At 41.6% G+C, this 22,229-nt stretch overlaps 2 protein-coding genes across 3 annotated transcripts; one reads left to right on the top strand and one right to left on the bottom strand.

Annotated features, from left to right (window-relative positions):
- Positions 1-102: 102 nt before the first annotated feature.
- smcr8b (Smith-Magenis syndrome chromosome region, candidate 8b) lies at positions 103-9,922 on the top strand. 2 transcript variants are annotated; one of them, XM_063475900.1, is made up of 6 exons: positions 103-589; positions 2,764-3,176; positions 4,227-4,978; positions 5,372-5,821; positions 6,158-6,659; positions 9,459-9,922. In XM_063475900.1, exons 1-6 carry the CDS (start codon positions 404-406, stop codon positions 9,901-9,903), a joined length of 2,748 nt encoding a protein of 915 aa, XP_063331970.1. In that variant the 5' UTR covers positions 103-403; the 3' UTR covers positions 9,904-9,922. The 2 variants fall into 2 exon arrangements, with proteins under 2 accessions (XP_063331970.1, XP_063331971.1); XM_063475901.1 differs by having other exon boundaries at positions 9,400-9,502.
- A 110-nt stretch (positions 9,923-10,032) lies between these two features.
- Positions 10,033-16,584, bottom strand: zgc:112980 (uncharacterized protein LOC503706 homolog). Its single transcript, XM_063475902.1, has 10 exons — positions 16,546-16,584; positions 16,311-16,466; positions 16,181-16,234; positions 14,947-15,176; positions 14,380-14,459; positions 14,117-14,206; positions 13,937-14,014; positions 13,762-13,866; positions 12,298-12,401; positions 10,033-11,438 (listed from the first exon to the last, which is right to left on the bottom strand). The coding sequence occupies exons 1-10, from the start codon at positions 16,554-16,556 to the stop codon at positions 11,429-11,431; spliced, it is 918 nt and encodes a 305-aa protein (XP_063331972.1). The 5' UTR covers positions 16,557-16,584; the 3' UTR covers positions 10,033-11,428.
- Positions 16,585-22,229: the final 5,645 nt, after the last annotated feature.

Raw genomic sequence — 22,229 nt, 5'->3', positions numbered from 1 at the left:
CACGTATCCTGGGAGAAGGTCAGCAAACCGTGTGACTTGAGCCCGCAGGGAACTTTCGCTTCTCCGTCGACTTTTTTGTGCTGCGTGTTTGTGGAAACGCCGCTTGTTTGCGCTGAAACGCAGTGGTTAGGACTCGCATTGAAGTTTCAATCTGGTTAACTTTCAATAACATTATAGTTTTGTTGCAACAAAAAATTGCGCAACTGTTTTTATTTATTTGTTACCTCCTTGGTAGCGGTTGTTGTTGTGGCGTCCCGTGGGAACAGCTGACTCACGGACTGTAGGCCGGGCGGCACCGGGACATGGCGGTGTTTGAGCCGGTAGCCTACTCTTCCTCCCCTGCGGAGTAGATCAAAGGTACTCGCTGATACCCTCCTGGGGGCTGACCCTTCACCGAGTCAAGATGATCGGGTCACCGGACCTGCTGGCCTTCACCAGCACGGAAGGCTTTGGGGAAGAGGAAGATGAGCAGGAGGCTCAGGGTCTACCTGAAGAGCTCTCTGTCCCTCTCTTCCCCTCTTCTCACCCCTGGAGCACAGCAGCACAGTTTCACAGAGACTTCATACTGGTGGCTGAGTTCTCAGAGCAGGTGTGTTTGCGTCATTCAGACAAAAACTGCTGGTTTCTTACTGTGATCGCACTTGTTTTAAACCGGATCCCATGTTTTTTGGGGGTTATTTTCTGTCTATATAGTTTTAACAGGGTGGATTATCATAAACACTAAAAAAAAAAACTTCAAATAATGGGGTCAGTACACCTGCAGGTAATCCCCGTGTGCTTGATATAAAGGTGTATGAGGCATTGGAGAAGGGGTAGCTTTAATATGGTCATCTAAACCCCTACAATCTACAATCCTTCTGATTGTGAAGTCAGTCAATCATGGTATGAGCTGAGGGGCTACATCAAGTGTAGGATAATGAAAGATTATTTTGAACTGTTATGTGAAGCTATTTTAACAGTTAAATAATACAAATATGGAGCTTGTAAAGTGTAAAATGGGATACGCCAAAGTTGGACCCCCATATTTACTGATTCTCCTTCAACACCTATTGTTTCTGAAGTATTGCAAACCCATCTGCTAAAGATTATTTTGTAAAAAAAAAAAAAAAAAAAAAAAAAGTATAAGTACATTTATAAATTTCCAGAAGAAAGCTAAAACAATCCAGGCCTAGGTTCATAACCCTGCTTTATCTGCATTAAGGTGCATAGGTATTATAATAGCACGGCATCACTTGTTACACACATATAATCAGGCTGCATTCTCTACAGTGTGACCATGTTTACTCCAATACAAACAATATATTTCCTGCTGTTTTCTAGATACTTATGCATAACTGTGTTGCAGCAGATAGTGAGTTGACGTTTATTCATTCAGGAAGTCTCTTTAAGATTAAGATCTTTTTTTAAGACAGAACTACTGAATGATTAACAGGAAATACTCTCCAAGTCAGTCACACAAACGAGTCACCTCTCACACAGAGGGACGCCGAATCAAAAAAGTTACAAATATTAAATTAGCAAGTGCAACTTCCCACATTGTTTCTGGGGTTCAGTGATGAAGGATGAATAAAACGCATGGCATGACATAAATGCACAAAGGCAAGTAAAGACATAATATTAAAACAAAAACAACAAATGAGAAACCAGGTTTAAGCATTTAAGAATTTTGTCATCATTCTTTATTTCTGCATAAGCATAAAAATCATCTGAAAACAACTTTCTTCTGTTTATAAGGCCGCCCCCTGTCGACAAGTACATTTTAGGATGTCTGCTCCCAGCGGTATCATACAGATACACGTTCGGCAGTTTGCACCTCAGGCATGTTAAAAGTTCACGACAGTAAAATTAGAAAAAGACTCAACAAGTATTGCTTGTTTGGAAGCTTTGCCAGGAGAAAGGCAATTCTCTCTAAAGAGAACATGACAGCAGAGCTTGTTAAGTTTGTTAGCTTTAATCTGAACAAAATGCAAGACTTCTGGAAATTTGAACAGATGAGATCAGGATGGCGATGTTTGACCGTAATGCACAGCGCCATCTTTGGAGAAAACCAAACACAGGACACCTCATACTAACTGTTAAGCACGGTGGTAGAGGGGTGGTGATTTAGGTTTGTTTCACAGCCACAGGACCTGGACTCTTTACAGTCATTGAGATTCCCATGAACTCTTCTGTATATCAAGGAATTCTAGAGTCAAATGTGAGGCTGTGTGTCTAAAAGCTAAAGCTTGGTGCAAACTGGATCGTGCAACAGGCCGATAATCCCAAGCACAGCTGCAAATCTACAACAGAACAAATAAAAAAGAGAAAAAAATCAAGCTGTTTCAATGGCTCAGTCAAAGTGTGCACCTGTGATGGGACCTTACCATAGCTATGCAGAAACAAATGCCTGAAATTCTCAATGAAGTGAAGTAATGCTGTTAAGAAGAGTGGAACAAAATTCCTGCATAATGATTTGAGGGACTGATAAAGTCATAGAGGAAATAATTACTTCATGTTATTGCTGCTAAAGACGGTTCTAGCTATTAAGTCATGGGGTGTGTTGAGTTTTTCTCATGACTGTGAGTGGCTTTTCTGTAGACATTTTCTTCATCTTATTTAAGGCTCTAAGAAGAGGGTGTGGTATGCTCCATATGTGGTAAAAGCCCCTGAATCAAGTTTGTGATTTTTGGCTACCTAAATAAATCCACAAATCTAAAATTAAAGCCAGATGATTAGTGACTGATTTGATTACATCTCTACAAACCCCCTGCTCTGTGTCTCCAGGTGGGTCCATCCCCTGTGCTGACAATACCGGAGGACTCCAGAGTCCTCGGGTCATTTGACCTCAACCACTTCTCTGTTCGCATCATGTCTGTGGACTACCAAGCGTCTGGCCCCGGCCACACCCCTCCATCCTCTCCCGGCCCCCGACTCAACTTCAGCGAGGACTCCAAAGTAATCCTGGGAGATTCAGCAGAGGATGCATTTGCATATGTTCATCACCTGACGCTGTATGACCTGGAGGCTCGGGGGATGGTGCGCCCTTTCTGCATGGCCTACGTGTGCTCGGACCAGGTGAAGCTGATGGAGAACTTTTCTGAGCTATCGACACGCTTCTCTGAGGCAGCTGAAAGCCTCAAGACGGGGAACAGACAAGCATTTTCTATTGAGCTGCAGAGAAAACTACAGGAGCTCGAGTAAGAGCAGCACTTTTTACTTTGATTAAATTGGACGGTTCTGTGCAAAACTGTTTGTACTAAAATATCCAAGCCACTTACTTCTAAATATCTTTAATTTGAGCAGATTAAGAGCGTAAATTGGAAGGAATAATGAAGACGGCCTGAAGAGAGTGAAAATGCTTCAATTTCTATCTCAGTGGTGAAAAGGGGAAGCTGTTAAAGAGGAAGCAGTCATAAGCTCAAGCATCACTTCATTTATCAAACAGGATGCTTCTTATTTTTCAGATCCTCCTGTGTGGCCTCTTGTTTATTTGACACAGCTGCATTTAGTGATAATTTCACTGTAACTTTGAATTTCTAGCCTCAAGCCTAACCCTAACCTGAAAGAGGAAGGAGCTGGATACCACCTTCCACTAGTAATGACTTGTAATGTGCAGGGTTGGTTAGCAGGTCTAACATTAGGCTCCGCCTTCCCTGATAACCTTTTGCTAACTTTAACCTTCTTTTTGTTAAAAGAACTGCATCCCCCCAGCTAAAAATCTAATGGATTTTTAATGTAGGAGCTTTTACTTTTACACAGATCCACTCACTTGCTTATAACACAGCTCTTCAGTCATCAAATCTTAGGGATGCTTTTATGTTTTAAAAAACATGTATAAACCCACATAAGTGTGTATTCAGAAATGTAGACTCAGAAGTATTTTGGGCATGGTTGTCATGGTAATTTTGAACTTTTAATGGTTTCTTTGAACTGTTCTTTTTTCAGGGTGGAATGATTGTACAGCAAAAATATCTAATGACTTTAAAAAAACAAAATTAAGCTGCGCAAGCTTGAATTTATTTTGGACTTTTTATAATCTCTGATACAAACAGATTCAAGCACCCCACTTGAAAGCCTCACCTTTACTCATCCAAACGTACCTTGATTATTTTGGCTATGATTGTGGCTCCTCTCCTCAAGAAATTTAGCTTTTTCCAGAAGTTTGTAGTTCATGGCAGCCTTGAAACTGTGACACCACTGTTAGTTAATTAAGGGCTGCTCACCACATGTTACTCCCTCTGTTTCAGGTACAGACGGCTGACCCTTCGAAAGGACGCAGAACGCCAGACAACGGTAAACGGGTTGACAGAATCTGAAGGAGAAAGTGAAGAGCTCGAAGCTGTGGAGCGTTCAATCTTAAATCACAGAGAGCTCCTTCGTCAGGTCGCATCTTACCCAAACAGGAAGCTCAAACAGCCCGACTTCTTGCCCTATGACCCAGCCACCTCTCTCACAGATCCATTGCTGTTGCCACCTTTTGAGCCAGGCTTCTCGTTCTCCACCCCACCCTCCATCTCCTGCAAGTCAGAGCACCACCTGAAGCCGCTGGAGGAGCTTTGCAAAGAATACTACCTGTCTCTTACGAAGGACCGGCTCATAGACACAGAGCGATGTCTCCGTGGTGACAGAAGTGTCCTGCGAACTACTTATGCCACACAATCGTTGTCCAGGAGACTAATGCTCACCAACTTCCTGTTTGAGCTATGGAGCCCGGATGATGCTGATGAAGAGGGCACTGAGGTGGAGCTGCTGAAGGACACAGGGAGTAAGAGGACTGGCGAGGCGTTTCAGCCAGAACCACCAAGCATGGAGTCGTTCTTCTCCTGTGTGGAGGAGATCCCAATCAAACTGGAGGCAGCAGAAGCACATACACTGACCCCTGAGCCTGGTCCTGGCACAGAGATGACAGGGAGTGTAAGCAGCAGTGACAGCATCGAAGTGCTTGGAACTGAGAAGTCGTACATGACGCAGCATGTCGCTACTGGAGCCGACAGCAGAGGTACAGCAGTGTGGAAGAATTTCTCAAATAAATGTTTGGCGGATTGGGTATTTTTATTAGTCAAGTCATATAAGAACAAAAATAACAAATAGTGTCGATCAAGAGTGCCAAATATATCAGAACCGGCCCACCTAAAGGTCTAATCGGGTCCACTGGGTGGCTTTCAATAAGCCACCCATGTTTGATTTTGTCTTATATTAATTAAATACCACAGGGACTCAGTTTGAACATTTGATCCTGTGCTCCTGTGTGGATGTCTGGGATTTAAGGAACAAATGATGGTTTAAAGAAATATCAATGAAAAAAAGTATTTCGGCTTTTCATTACATATCTAGCCAGATTAAATGCTTATTTTAAAATAAAAAACGAAACAAAAACCTTTCTCTTCCACAGACACCCCAGTCGGAATGACAGAGAGTTGCAGCAGGCGTGCAGCAGTAGACACTGGCATCAGACGCCCGCGAGCTTATGCAAAGCGTGCCAACAGTGAGGACAGCATTGAGGTGCTCAGCACCACAGAATCCATCCTTCCCGAAGACCTCACCGCCATCACAGAGGAGGAAGCAGAGCTGCAGCCTCTGAGCAACGGCTTTGAGAATGAAGAAGAACCACAGACGGAGGATAAGTCTCACAAAGTCCTCAAAGAGGAAGAGACACTGAATGCACCTGCTGCAGTAAGCGAGGATGAAAATGAGGAAGATCAGTGTTGCGTTGAAAGTGAAGAGCCTTTGGAGCAAACAATGGTTACTGATGACATCACGATCAAAGAGCAGCCAGGCGCCATAAAGATGAATCAGTTTCACAAAGACAATAGTGAAGAGAAGACCTCCAAACTACTGCAAGGTAACACGTTGTACAACTATTCATTTCTCAAGCTCTCATTATTACATCCATGCTATAAAAACATATATTCACTTTGTCAGTATGGTTTTTATCTGTTTTAAATAAAATCTGCAGCAACACAGAAATTAATGAGAAGCTATTTTAAAAATGTGGAAAATATGCATTTGTAATCGTGGCTATCTTAGTGCAAATTTACAGTTTTGTTTTGTTTTTTTTTCCTGACATAATTTAAAATTATAACGGCTGATCATTTAATAAAGCGCTTAATTGCTAGGGAAAGTAGCTGATTACTGTAGTTTTTTTTTAAACATATAAAATATTGTTATTACTCCACAGCTGACGAAGCGATGAAGCCCTCACCTGAGGTTCACCAGAAGGTGCGGCTGATTCCTCAGGACCATGTGAACTTTGCACCTGCTTCCTACATGGCCGAGGTGGATCGCTGGTCTTCCCCCCGCCCTCCCCTGCGGCTGCTGAGTGTTGATGAGGAGTCAACACTTAGCAGCATCAGTTTCACTGAATCTTCAGAGCCCCCATCCCCCATTCAAAATATCCACAGCAACATCTGCTGGGATAAGAGGAGGAGGAGAAAGGCTGGACTCAGAGCCCTCAGGTTTATCAAGCACAACTCCTTCTCCCAGCATGCAGTGTTCTGTCTCCTTAGTGGCCGGCCACTGGTTGTCATCGGAGGAGACGAGAATCTAGTCAGGAAGACGGTGGATGCTCTGACCCTCTTCCTGCCTGCTCCTGGTCCTCATAGAAGTGCTGTGAAGATGTGTTTGACCACGCCCCTTCAGCTGACTGACCTGCTCACCTGGAGACTGATGGGAGTGCACAGGTGAGGGCTATCTGCCATCCTGCTGTTTTGTTTTTTACAAACTGTTCTCACATCGGCACTTTCTAGAGAGAAACACAGAAACGCATTACAGCAAAGCTGATGATATTTGGTATGCAGGCGTTACTAACTCTTTCTGTGATGTTGCCTCTAAAAGGAGATTTGCTGCCTGAAAACAACAGAACAACAAAAACACAAACTGCAGTTAAAAAAATGGACACAGCCACTGATGTTACTCATTGGTTTGTGGACTTGTTTTGAGTTATTACCTTTATGGCCACTGCTATTTTGTTTGTTTATTTTTATGTATTTATTTTTGAGTTGGCAGTAAATATTTTTGTAACAGGGTGGCGTTCTAAGCTAGTGGCTAATGCTAGGTTGCTGGTCAGCACTAACCAGGTACCTGCTAGCATATAAATAAAATAATACTAAGATTTCACTCGCCAAAACCAGAGTACAGACTTGTTAAATTACATTACAAGTCCAGTTTTTTTTTTGTTTGTTTTTTTGTTTGTTTGTGTGTTTCGTAACTACATTAAGGTAATTAAAAGTCAGCAACCTCATACCAATGAGATGTCCAGTTCATTGAGCTAAGGTTAGAGCTAGCAGGCAGCTAACAGCTACAGCTGCCTGTCACTATGGCTGTATATACAGTCAGGTCCATAAATATTGGGACATCGACACAATTCTAACATTTTTGGCTCTATACACCACCACAATGGATTCCAAATGAAACGAACAAGACATGCTTTAACTGCAGACTGTCAGCTTTTATTTGAGGGTATTTACATCCAAATCGGGTGAACAGTATAGGAATTATGACAGTTTGTATATGTGCCTCCCACTTCTTAAGGGACCAAAAGTAATGGGACAATTGGCTTCTCAGCTGTTCCATGGCCAGGTGTGTGTTATTCCCTCATTACCCCAATTACAATGAACAAATAAAAGGTCCAGAGTTCATTTCAAGTGTGCTGTTTGCTTTTTGAACCTGTTGCTGTCAACTGCCAGGATGAGATCCAAAGAGCTGTCACTACCAGTGAAGCAAGCCATCATTAGGCTGAAAAAAACAAAACAAACCCATCAGAGAGATTGCAAAAACATCAGGCGTGGCCAAAACAACTGTTTAGAACATTCCCAAAAAGAAGGAACGCACTGGTGAGCTCAGCAACACCAAAAAACTAGGAAGACCACAGAACACAACTGTGGTGGATGACCAAAGAATCCTTTCCCTGGTGAAGAAAACACCCTTCACAACAGTTGGCCAGATCAAGAACACTCTCTAGGAGGCAGGTGTATGTGCGTCAGAGTCAACAATCAAGAGAAGACTCCACCAGTGTGAATACAGAGGGTTCACCACAAGATGTAAACCTTTGGTGAGCCCCAAAAACAGGCAGGCCAGATTAGAGTTTGCCAAACGACATCTGAAAAAGCCGTCGCAGTTCTGGAACAACATCCTATGGACAGATGAGACCAACATCAACTTGTACCAGAGTGATGGGAAGAGAAGAGTATGGAGAAGGAAAGGAACTGCTCATGATCCTAAGCATACCACCTCATCAGTGAAGCATTGTGGTGGAAGTGTCATGGCGTGGGCATGTATGGCTGCCAGTGGAACTGGTTGTCTTGTATTTATTGATGATGTGACTGCTGACAAAAGCAGCACAATGAATTCTGAAGTGTTTCGTGCAATATTATCTGCTCATATTCAGACAAATGCTTCAAAACTCATTGGACGGCGCTTCACAGTGCAGGTGGACAACGACCCAAAGCATACTGCAAAAGCAACCAAAGAGTTTTTGAAGGGAAAGAAGTGGACTGTTTTGCAATGGCCAAGTCAATCACCTGACCTGAATCCGATTGAGCATGTATTTCACTTGCTGAAGACAAAACTGAAGGGAAAATGCCCCAAGAACAAGCAGGAACTGAAGACTGTTGCAGTAGAGGCCTGGCAGAGCATCACCAGGGATGAAACCCGGCGTCTGGTGATGTCTATGTGTTCCAGACTTCAGGCTGTGATTGACTGTAAAGGATTTGCAACCAAGTATTAAAAAATGAATGTTTGATTTATGGTTCTTATTCTGTCCCATTACTTTTGGTCCCTCAAGAAGTGGGAGGCACATTTGCAAACTGTTGTAATTCCTACACCGTTCACCTGATTTGGATGTAAATACCCTCAAATAAAAGCTGACACTCTGCAGTTAAAGCATGTCTTGTTCGTTTCATTTGGAATCCATTGTGGTGGTGTATGGAGCCAAAAATGTTAGAATTGTGTCGATGTCGCAATATTTATGGACCTGACTGTATATTTTGTAGTCTATGGCTTGTATCCACTAGCCCTCAAATAGGCCAAACCATTAATAATGCATGACTTTAAACCAAATACAGTTTAACTGGAGCTCTTATAGAGAAATTTAAAAAGTATAGCCAAAAAATTTTTGTCCCAGACTGTAAACATGTTTGTGTCTGCTGTCAAGTTGGGTGCTTTAACTGTTTACTGTATATAAAAGCTTTTAATCAGGTGGCCATTTAAGGCGAATTACTGCAGTTATTGGTCAGACCTAGAAACATTAAGTTCTGTCACCACCTTTACAAACTGAGCAGCTGAGGTTGATGCTTTTCATTGTTTACTTGCTAAGTTTATGGCTCTAGGTATCTTCAAGTTGTCCATCCAAAATGACAGTAAACTGACATCTGTAGAAGGCTACAGCTTATTTCTTTTTTTTTTTTCTTTTTTTTCCTTCAGCTTCAGCCCATAAATGAAATTTATTAATATCACATCCATGTCATGGTTTTTTGCACCAGATCATCCTCGGCTTCTTTTTCCACCATCCTTCCTTCTCTGAGTCGCTACAGTCGTTATTTGGCTCTGCTGGACCTCGACCAGAGGACGCTGCGGTGCCCGTCTTACTCTGGTTCTCTTCTCAGCAGACTGACCAATCCTCACACTGGTATCATCCGGGGCATCACCTACATGCAGCATCTGGAGAGCTGCCTTGCTGCGCTGGTCAATCGCGTACTGGTGCACACTTTTATACCTCTTTTTAAAAATCTATGCGTGGCTAAAGAGAAGGGTGACACAGAAGAGGATTCCTGGTGTGAACGAGGACTTTGCAGCAGTGAATGTGATTTGAGAGTGATAAGCTATCTGTCTCATCTCATTAAACAGCGGTATGCGGGGCGTGGACCGCCAGTGTTAAGATTCGCTTACAGCTCAGTGCAAACGCACAGAAACACAATGACATCATAAGAGTCGAGACGGAGAAAAAGAGAAACCCTGAATGTTTCGATATTTCTCTAATTTTTAGGTTTGATCAACTGCTGCTGTGAACATTTCGGTACAAAAAAAATGTTTATGTGCAGTGTTAAATATAGATTTAGGTCACATCATTGCACTATTGCCTCACTTGGCACCAAAGCCCTTCCACATGCTGGCAGCCTTATTACTTAATGACACATGAACTTGTAATTTAAGAAAACTGAGCCTTATCTGAACACTGTGCAATGTAAGCAAGCCTGTAACCTCTATAGAGTACTGTTTACTATAGAGTACAGCACGACATCCACATGACATGTAGGTCCATTACATCATTACTTTGTTAAAAACCTGTCACCCTGCCTTTAGCGTGTCTGATAGTCACAAATAACTGACAGCCTATAATTATTCTATGACTAATGATGATAATGCGGCCCGTGCAGTAAAACTGCAGGTCTGTTGGATGTCAATAGGTTCTTGCTAAAGGTACGTGTACTTTTAAAATGCTTTACCACTGAGTACTCAGGTGCTTTTTACTGCAAGCCTCATTCAAACCAGCGCATTTTTCAATACTGGTCACACATTCGCACAAACACTGAGGGATGCAGCAGGGGCAAATGTTTAGTATCTTGCCCAAGGATATTTGATGTGCAGGCTGGAGAAGCCAGAGAGTGAACTGATCACTAATGCTCTATAGTGTGCAGAGTTTCTTGGCTGAATTGATAATGGATTTATAGTATTGGCATTATTATGCCAAAATGGTTAGCTTGCACCAACACCAGATAGAATTACCTTTTTTTCTTTTTTATCCCTCGATTATGAATTTGTACGTTTTGTTTTGTTTTTTTCTTTTTCAAATGTAAGCAGAAACAGTCCATAGCACTTACGAATTTTTTTTTTTAAGTGATTATGGTTCAGGTACCTCTTTTCCACTATAGTAGTGCCAGTGTGGGTGCAGATTCAATTCTGCACCAGGAACCACGGATTTCCTTAGAATTAAAAAATTATGTTTTTGTAAAAAAAAAAAAAAAAAAAAAATCCTTACTGTGGTAACTAGAACTCCATAAAAGCCCGCTAATCCAACCGTGTGGTTTTTTTTTTTTTTGTATATTTCACACGATTTGAAACAAAGTGCCTTTATAAAATGACAGAGCAACAACATCCTTCTCTTTGACACTTGTACTGTTGATCTTGCTGTGTAGACAATAAAGTCATTTTATATTCAAGCAGTGATTCAGCAATCTAATGCATAAAACGGTCTTTTTATTTATAAGTGTAACATATTAACATTTTCACGAACATTAAAAAGGTGAATCAATATCAAGTTTCTTGTCATCAGATGGTGAATAACAGAAGTATGTGCATTGTACCAACATGAGCTGGTGTGAGGACGCAGGTACAGTCGGACATCTGTAAGACGCTGGTGACTCTCCACAGTATTTAACCCTTTGTGGAAGGCAACAGTGCTGTAAACAGTGTTTAAGACTTCTGTAGCTCTGCTGGGGGCAGGTATGTGCAATCAGGATGCACTGGAACAAGAAGAAAAGTAATGACACCAATGAGATTCGGTCAGACACACGCGCAGTGCTGAAATGATCACATGGCTGTAAGAATAAAAATTTTAAAAAAAAAATCCTTTATCAGACAATATTTCATAGTTAAAAAGCCCTTGCTTGTCCCACTTGTGCTGAGGTAATGTATGAGTCTGTATAAATATGTAGCTCTAACGCTTTTAGAGCCTCTCTTCTCTCCATCACAGACACTTATTGCACCTGCTGCATCCACAAAGCAACTAGCATTGTGGAGGAACCACACACACACACACTCTTCACCCTGCTGCCTTCTGGCAAGAGGTACTGGAGTATTCAGGCCCTCACTGCCAGACAGTTTCTTCCCAAGCCGTCAGACTCCTGAACACTCAGTGACTGGACTGACACACATGCATACCTTCATACACGTCAATACCAAGCACTTATCTGCAGAATCACACACACACATTCATACACCAAGTTACTTTTTGCACATTTCTATTGCACTGTTGTGTGTGCACTGTATTGTTCTGTCTGGTGTTGCACTTTGTTTTGTGTTTTTGCACACTGCACTTTATGTAGTCCTGTGTTGATTGTCTGTTCTATGTCATATGTAGCACCACGGTCTTGGAGGAACGTTGTCTCGTTTCATTGTGTACTGTACCACTGCACATGGTTGGAATGACAATAAAGCCACTTGACATTACACTCCATTTTTATATTTACATTTAACGCACACAAACTTTTTTTGGGAACTGGGATTGTATTAAATCAAAGCTTTTCTGTTTCTGGAAGTTAATTTTATTAGCTAAAGGATGCTGAGATTTGTAGTGGTTTATCTCAAGACTTGTTCACATACCTGCTGTTTTCCCTCTCCTGTGCAATCCCCTGAAAGAATCTTTTCAGATGTTCTTCATTGGAGGAAAAACTTTCACAAAGCCACCTAAAGGCCCATGAATTCTCCTGCAACACAAGACAGCTGATTAAACAACAAACAACAGCACAGCCCGCCACCCCAAAAAAACCAAAAAAAAACAAAACACACAAAAAACAAAACTATAACCTACCTACTCTATTTTAAAGTATGCAATTCTAGTCACTGCAGAGTGACAATCATGGCTTGGTCTGCTGACAAAAATCCTCCAAGTTGTGAAGTGAGAATCTGAATTTTGAGTTTCTTTTCAATTTGATAATCCAGTGAGTGACATACTACTGTCCAGTTCCTTTCTTTAGGATAGGAGAACATGAAAGAGATTTCAAAGTGTGAAATTATAGAATCTTTTCAGTCAATAGTGACCCCAAACAAACAGACAAAACATATAATTTTAAAGTTGTGGTGTCATGTGTTTAAGTGCGAGTAACACTCTCACCTAAGAGAAAGCATCCTGCATCCTAAGTGTAATAATGTCAGAAGAAAGACTTCTGTGAACAGCTGGAAACTACACACTAAACTTCAGCTGCTTTTATTAATTTGGAGAGTTATTTATCCATTACTGGTGTGTTAATCTGACCTGTCACAGGTGGTTTTCATCACAGATGAGACTTGAGTGAAGAGCTGGATCTTAAACATTTCTTTAGAGAGCAGCTATAAAATTGTAGATCAAAGTAACTGAGGGAAAATAGTGTGTGCCTCCAACAACCAAAGACACGTGGATTTTCTGACTCTTCAACAGTGTGTCTTATGTCCTGACTTCCTCTGCTCACCCCACCTAGTTGCAGCAGATGTTGTTTTTGTTTTGTTTCCCCCCCCCCCCCAAGTCTTAAAAGGTAGGTTTTCCTCCCCACTGTTACCAATTGGTTGCTCATACTGGGTCATCTGTATTACCTTCCAATAAATCACAGCAGGAGGTGACTATTCCTGTGATTTGGTGCTATATAAATAAAAAATGACCTGTAATCAATTTGAGAAGAGTGAGGCTGAGAGTGATTCTCTAAAACAATCAGATCACCAAGCTTTTCCAGGTTTCTTTATACTGTACTTGTCTTATTTGTTATGCATTTCTGTTGTTTTGTAATTTGAGGGGGGAAAAGAAAAAAAAAAGAAAAAAAAAAAAAAGGGAAGGACATCCAGTGCCAAATGAAAAGATGCAGATCCATCCGCTGTGGCGACGCCTTGGGAAATAAGGGAGCCATGAAAAGTACCTTTAATTATTTCTTGAGCGAGACAAAGATGCAAGAGACACTCAAACTGTCATAGTTACATAAAATTATAGCACCGTTATTGTTGCGTGTCAAAAAAGAGCCCTTTAGATGATATAGCTTAAGTATGTGAAAGCACAAACAGTGGTGTGGCGTCTATGGAAGGAAAGCAAGAGTTGGCTACCTTAAAGGTGTTGAGCACAGGTAGGATCGGATACAAAACGGAATCGAGGATTCTTTGGCTCAAAGCTTCCGTCACCAACAGGAGCAAGGCCTGATCTGGATACACCTGTGAACACATTGGGCTGTTTAGTTCTCGCAAATTCTAAACACTGAAGTGTAAGTGTTAATGCACTGACCTCATGCAAGGATCGTGGGATCTGCATATTGGAGCCCTTCTGATCAAGCAATATCCCTTTCACAACATCCCGCGCTTCCTTCATCATTCAGACATTGAGGAGACAAAATACAGAATGAAACAAAGCAGAGAAACATGGAGGAAGTTGCAAGTCTAACTCTAACAACCAAGAAGTACACACCTGCAGAAACTGCAGACTGGGCATGGGTAAAGCAGTGAGTGAACCACAAGGCTTGTTGACAATCGTGAGCAAACTGGTCCAACACCGAGACTGGATCAGAGTATTAGACATGCAGTCAGACATGGGACATACTAGACAAGGTTTTAACAAGTATAAAATGTACCTAAACCAAGAAATAAAGATGACAGATATCTAGAGACAAAAACATTTTTCAGACTTGAATGAGGAGATTGCTCAAAAGTGAAAAGGAGCTTTTAACTTACATCAGCGTATACAGCACTGCAGCATCCCTGAGCCCTGAGAGCAAACCTCACCAGCTCATGACGTTTCAGCGGCACAGCATCTACACACAGAGGGGAATCAGATTTCTTATCAATCCTTGTTTTATCCTAAATCTTATCCTGAAGCTACGTTTACACTGCAAACCTCGTTGTTTCGTTTGGATATTTTGCATTGATTTTTTTTTGTTGAACTGTTCATATTAATGTTGCAATTGTGTGGCCAAAATCAGATTCCCATGTGACCCGATTCATATGCTCTTGTTACTGTTCTTACAGTAACAAAGACTTCTCACACAGGAGGCTGTCATACAGAAGCAAGCACAGAGGTCACAGTTAGTATAACTTTAAGGCGCTGTAGCTGCGATCACTTGACATTATTATGCAGCAATGGCTGCGACATCTCTATTGAGGTGTATCTGGATGCACAGTTGAAGCTGGAAATGTGGTGGAGTGATGATTACAGTGACACAAAGAAAAATCAGACACGAGCAAAAAACTGATTTGGGTCACTTCTGAACTTGGTACAAAACAAAAACATCTCTGCTGGACCTTTAATAGACTCCCACGCTGCGCCAGGACAGCAGATCTCTCCCGGTTTACTGACTGGTGTCAGCTGTGGTGCAGTCGCTGTTTCAAAGACTTTGAGATAAAAGAGGAAGAGGTCCGGAGTAAAGCGGGAAGCGGGAGCGTTCACCGAGGGGAACAAACTTGTGAGAGCTGATGAAAAGTCTCCAGCCATGCACATGAAGTAGGGGATGAGGTCTTGTATCTGCTGGAACCTGACAGAGAAACAAATCCAATGCAGCAAGTCAGCAACATGTCACTGCTGGTGTCTAAATATTTAAACGTTTGAGTTGAGATTTTAGTTTCTCTATAGATGGTAACTGCAGATTGACAGTCATTTCTGAACCTATATTTAACGAATTAATGAACTCCAGATGGGGTTTTAAACTATGAAATATGGAAGAGCTACAGTTTTCCCCTTTTTTAATTAAAAATGTATTATCCATCCTAGACTGGAAGAAAAAGATTGAAAATGTGAAGCAAGTGCAGAAGCGCCTCAAACCTCCCCTCTTCCTAATGGCCGTGGCGTGGGGGTGATCGGCTTATAGTTTTTACTTTGTAAATGTAGAACAAAAGACGTTAAACCTACGACACTGATATCCTGATCCAGGAAACTGTCTCACTCTCGCCTGCACCTGGATCAAGGATTTTCTTACAAAGTGCCTACAAATAGTCAAGCCTGGTCCTCACCTCACCCCCAAAACACCACTCAGTGATGGTTGTGTTTTTAAATCATGTACTGCCTTTTCAACTCAAGTGCATTACTCAGGACTGGCACTCCTAATGTCACTGTATCCTCAATACAACAACATGAAAGGCTTTATTATTATGGTAAATGGCGCCACCGGGCCCTCTGACCACCACCCTCTGACCACCACCAGTAGGCAAACATGGGGTTATTAAGATTCTTATCATCAGTAGTAGTTGTAGAAGAAGTATACTCAAGTTACAGCACAAAAACTCTGAAGCAATTCAGAAAGAGTCAGAATTTAAATTAGCACAAGACAAATCCATATTGATATTTAAAGATGAATCAATCTCAAAATCAATTATTTTTCAACACTGATGTAATTTGAAAAAAAAAAATTAACCCGTCTTTGTTTCCCTGAAACAAAAAGAGGACTAAATAAACTAAAATAAATAAAACTATGCATAGACTGAATAACACAAAATGCACTTTGCTGGAAAGAAAAACAGAGGAACATGTGCATGTACTCACTGTGCAATGTCGTCTGTCTGGACGACTCGTAAATATCGACACAGCTCTCTGTACCTGCAGACAGAAACAACACAGACAAGTTAAACAGCTGTCTACACACAGCAAAGTGGATGAGTTCACGTATACAAACCTGCGCTGATGCTGCAGTAGCTCCATCCTCAGCAGAATCACAGAAATCTGTTCAGCCAGGACGTCTTTCTTGCCTTTGTCCTTACGCACGCCTGACACGTTCTGCCCCTTCATCACAGACACGAGCAGGACGTCGTTCCAGGGGCGAACACACAGGCTGGAGCACACAAACATCAAGTTATAGCAACAACATATACATGTAACAGGTAACCCTGGAGGTTAAAAGGCGAGCACACCTGTTTCTCATGTTCCTCAGCTCAGCTGGGAAATGCAGTTTCTTGCAAAAATCCTGTAGTTTGTTAATGAAGTCTGCAGTAAAATTAGCCATCACCATCTGTCTCTGTACGAATGCTATTACCCTGGTAAGCACACACAAACACAAGTAGAAGATGAATATCCAGGTGAATGAGCTACACGTATAACACAAGAAGTGAATGTGCATGCATTTACCTCTGCAGTAACATCGTTTTAGCTGTATCAACATTAGCCATTGGAGAAGTCAAGATGAAACCCCTGTAAACGAAATAAAAAATATTGAAAAACATTTGAAAATGAAGAAAAAAGGAATGAGTGTAGAAGCGGAAATGCTGCAATGAGTACGCTGAGAAATGGAAATGTCTAATAAAGTCCTCAGCAGCCCCCAGACTCATGATGACTGCCGCTCTGCTGTCCTGTTGATCTGCCTGGTTCAGGAACGAGGACACAAACTCAAACACCGGTGAGTAACTGGAACAAACACAACAAAAACAAAGGAAAGTTAAAGAAATGTCGTAATGTACAAGTGTGTGGACCCGTTCCAGCACTGCACTCCTAAAATTAACAGCTGACCTCACTGAAATGTTACATCAGACTTTTTCAATTTTATATCATTTTAAATAATTACTTACAGCAGATCACAATCAGCGTGTCTACAGTTTAGAGAAGTAAGTAATGCACTGAACAGAACAAGCAATAAATAAAGAAATAATAAAAATAATAATAATTAAATTAAAAATATAAAATCACAGATTTACAGCCAGGCAGTCCTATGAAAGGAAACTGAAGCTTTTATAACACCATCTCCAACTATTTCACTAAAAGCAGGATGTAGGATGAATAGCTGGTCTTTCCACAAGTTTAAGTTCATTACTGGGAATGTTCAAGGCAAAAACTGTCACAGCGACTTCCAGGCATGGACCTGATCTGTAACAAGATATGGCAGACTTGCCCCCAACCGGTCCCAGCAGTTAGCTGCCCCTTCCTGAGCTCTGTTTTGCTGCAGGTTTCTCCTGCAGTGTGAGTTTTTCCTTCACACTGTCACCAAGTACATGGCTTGTGAGGGGTTGGCTAATTGTAGGATCTTTACCTTACAATCCAAATCACTGTGAATATAAAGACCACTGATGGCTACTTTCTTCTTCTTTTTTGCGTGGGTTTCACAAAAAACTGTACCAACCAGATTAGAAAGACCTCCTACACCTGATGGAGCTCATGACATGTGATGCTCTGACCAATGACCAGAAGGAAGTGCTCAACAAGGTGATCCACAACAGTGGTTCACACTTCAATGTTGGCCTTCTGTCAAATGTCTAAATAATTATAAAAAATTATGGTGAACTGGACTGTACATCAAAGCAGAGCATTAAGTGATTTACGAGCCAGCTGCTTGATGTATACCTGCAAGCTCAAGAAGCTTAAAAAGCTCAAGTCTGACTTGGGGAAAGTGATGAAGTTCCATGTTGAAGGTGGTGGCGGCAGTGCAGCAAAGGCAGAGGGTAGAGACAGCGGACAGCTATGACCATGCCCATTCCGTAGACAGTGTAAAAACACTGACCTGAATAATCAATGTAAATGCTCCACATATTTATAGACATATTGGGAATCTCTTACAGCTATGGATGTGTAATTGGTCCAGATGTGGCTCTTAATCACTGCAATATAGAAATCAAAATCTGAGTGTTATGAAACATACTTGTAGATGAAGCCTTGTTGGTTCTCTTGGCTCAGACCATATTCCTTTAGTTCCTCGCCTTTCATGTAGGACGAGTAGAGCGCAGAGAGCTCTTGTCTGAACTGCTGCAGCAACGTCGCTGGACATGAAGTGAAAATAAATAAATACATTAGTAAGATATATTTAAAGTCACAGTACAAGAGGTTCATCTTGAGTGTCTCCTCGCATGAATTTTATGTTAGCACCTGCTTGTCGGAGGTGCGAGTCCATTTCTGACAGGGTGAGGTTGAAAGCAGTCAGTCCTCCCAGCAGTTTATGGTTTCTGAGGTTGCTCCAGAAGGCACTCCTCTTGTGGCTGTTGCAGTGACAAATGCCGCTCACGCACCACATTTCACACTGAAAAACCAGCGAGAAAAGCACATCAATCACGATTTCGTAAGAGACCTCCCCATGACTTCAAGGACCTGCTGGGGACATACGGATATAAAACTTCACTGACGTAAGCTGGTGCTTGTTCATGAAGAGCTCTAAAAATCAAAACCTGAATTTTTTAATAGACTCTGAATTTAATCAGGAGTCAGTGTAGCTGGGTCAGCAACAGTGTGCCATGAGAGCTCTTGGAAGACTTAGCACTCTGACCAACATTCAGACATTCCAGGGAGTTGTGTTTACTTAGACAACAATGAATTACAGCAATCCAGGGGTAAAGAAATAAATGCATAAATAACAATCTCCAGGTCAGAGTGTGACACAATGGGACTTGACAATATGTCTTTAGTGATAAAAACAAGTGTGAACCACAGATCAGACATGAACACTCAAAGTGATGTTCATGTCAAATCCTGATAGAAATTTAGCAAACGAGGCAAGGGGACCAAGAGCTTCTATTTCCTTAGGCAAAAATAAGTCAGGGGCATAAACAAGGACTTCCTCACTAAATTGGAGAAAGCTGTTTGCCATCCAACTCTTCATACACCTATTCAGGATCTGTAGCTTAAAAAGAGAGATGTATAACTGAAGGTCATCAGCATAGCAGATAGTAGCAATGACAGTGATGTCGTTAAAGGTGCCCAAAATGTGCTAAAGAGGGAGCAGATACAACAGAAACAATAAGAGCCCAGTACAGAACCTTATGGCACACCACAAGTAAGAGAAGTGGAAGAGGACTTGTATTCAAAATTAGCTTAAAAATGAGCTGATAACACTACAAAAAAATTATTTAATTCTTTATTTCCCCCCATACTGTTACTTGATACACTCTTATTTAAAATAAAAAAAAAAACAAACAAAGTATGCATTTATTAAATTTTTGAGTAGGCAAGAGCAAAGAGACAAAACAAGCAAAAAACCAGCTGAATACAGTTTGGTGAACCCTCCAAACTGCTGGTCAGATACATTTTGTCCTGTTAACATTAACACCTACCAATGATGCCAGCTTATCGCAGATGTAGCAGAAGCACTGATCACAAATGAGCTGGTTACTGTCTACTGGCATTTTAGTCTCCAACTCTGTAGGCCTGAGCGTGCCAAAGAAAAGCAGAGTGAGCACCTGACACAGTAAGACCCCCCCGTCTTACTGTAAAGAGCACTGATGGTCATTTCAAATTGTATCTCACGTAAAAGGGTGTATGGGACAGTCGTAGCGAGCATGAGGTAGCAAATCAGCGTGGCGGGAGAAGGTCACAACCAGGTCTTCCTCCAGAGTGCTGGGAGAGGACACGCGGTCTGGAACATAGAGGCTGTAGTGATTAGTCATAAGATCATCCACAAACACATGGAGCAAACAAAATAAAACCGCTGTCACCTTTTTCCTTCACATCCTCCACCTCCACGATGAGGCAGGACATGTCTCTGTCATCCTTATGATCATCGTCATCATCACTACTCAGGATGATTATATCTCCACTGTCTGCTGGCGTGCACATCACAAATGCCTGGTTAAAAAAAGAAGAAGAAAGAAACAGAAAAAGGAAAGCCAACCATCAGTTAGTTCACAGATGCAGACCTGCAGTATGAAATGCGTGCATGAATGTAGACTTAACCCTGCAGTCATGCACCAGGGCTGCTAGTTAGGGTTAGGGTTAACCCTAACCCTAGCCCACAGGCTCAGCTGTATCCTTTGTTGTAAATTTCTAAACTTTAGAGGTCATACTTTCTCAATAATACTGTGTTATTCTGCAGCATGAACTGTTCCAGCCAGGCCTAACAAAGGGACAGTACGGTTTTCTTACTTTTAAGAGGACAGTTATTTATTTTTACACCTTTAGAAACGCGTAGAAAAAAAGTCGACCTCGCGCTTTATTAGTTGCAGGCGAACGTGTAACGTAAACCACATAAACGACCGCGTCGGTACCGTAAACCATAGTTTTCTTACCTTGTTCTGTTTTACTGTTTGTGTCTAAACCAAAGTAAGCTTTCCTTCGCGCCTGGCGACTGAAATTTCTGCGTCACCGGATGTGATGGCGTCACTTCCTCTGCTGCTGTTTCTTTCTTCTGTTTTTTCCAGCTGTGTAACAGCTTCGAGTTGCATTACCGCCGCCTCCCGCATAGGAGAGAGAAAACAATCTAATTAAGGTGAAAATCATCATCTTGTTAATAGATTGCTCCTAAAAATGAAGGGAACACTTGGTCACTCGGTCGAGTCTCTTCAACTTTGTCACTTAGGAAGTAGAAACCGTGTAAGCTACTTCTTTAGGTTAACATCAGTGTTAAGCCTGGGTTTGAGGTATGAGCTCACCACCTTCTGACCAATCAAATGTTCGTCTTCCCTCCTGTCCGACCTCTATGCTCGGACAGGACACCTGCTGACCTTATAACGAAGTTGTAGGTAGACCACGTTTTTCTATGTATTCTTTACTTCCTCTCTGACTGTCAAACACCACTGAAGACAACTTAAACATGAATTTAATGAACTACTCGATTATAATCTGTCAGATTTTACCAGAATTGTGATATTGGTAAATCTGTTTACTAACACTTTCCTTCCTTTATTTCCTGGGATCAAATAGACCTTAATGATATATTTAAATGCCAAATCCATTCATTAAACACTTTTAATACACAGCTACTGCACTCTGTTTGTCCTCTCATAGCAGGTTACTCTCAGTATGTATAAATTATGTGATTTATCAGATGCTGCCAACATCAATAAAAAGAGACCCGGGTATTATGAACTTCCCTGTCAGTACAGGGCCCAGGTGACCTGGAGAGGCAACACCAAGACAATTCCCCCAAAAAGGAAGTGACTTTGCAGGTGATGGCCGCAGATCATTGCTCTCTCCTTATCGCTCCTGACTGACTTTTTTCTCTAGTTTTGATTTTTTGTTTGTGTCCTTGTCACTGCTGGTGACATGAGACAGTACTTGCAGCCAATTTAGGTTGTGCAGAGAGTCCAGCTCCTCCAGGAAGGTATGTGGAGTACTACAGTATGTGCCATCACAAAATTTGCCATGTTTTCCAACACAGACTAAAGAGTGTGAAGGAATACCAGGAGATTAGCAAATACACAAGCATACCTAGACAGAGCCGTAGAAGGTCATCAACCCAGCAGCTGGATTGGTTTGTGGAAGAAGAAAAAGGAGGAACACTGCCAAAGTTCTACAAAATGACCTCTAGCAGACTGCTCATGTGAATGTTACAGACCAAAATGTCAGATAGAGAATCAATGAGCATAGTATGAGATCCTCCTTTAGCAGACCTGCACTCACAGCCCTTCACTTTGCTGCTTGACTGCCGGAGAACATAGATCCCTTACAGGTTCACGACTGTTAGTGATCAGTATAAATATATAAACTGATATGGATGTATTCATGTTACTGATTACTTTTATATGAGCAACCTTTAAAACAAAGTACACGTTTACATTTTTCCCTCCAAAGGAAAATTTCAGCTTGTAGTAGGTAATTTTCACATATACAGCCCACACACCGAGCCAGACACCTCTCCTCTCCTCCTCTGTGCTTCGGTCTCGTCCAGCAGACAGCACAGCAG

This window comes from Pelmatolapia mariae, linkage group LG6 (assembly GCF_036321145.2).
Source record: "Pelmatolapia mariae isolate MD_Pm_ZW linkage group LG6, Pm_UMD_F_2, whole genome shotgun sequence".
Lineage (NCBI taxonomy): Eukaryota > Metazoa > Chordata > Actinopteri > Cichliformes > Cichlidae > Pelmatolapia > Pelmatolapia mariae.
The sequence above is the reverse complement of the archived record's forward strand: the minus strand, read 5'-3'. Positions and strand labels throughout refer to the sequence as shown.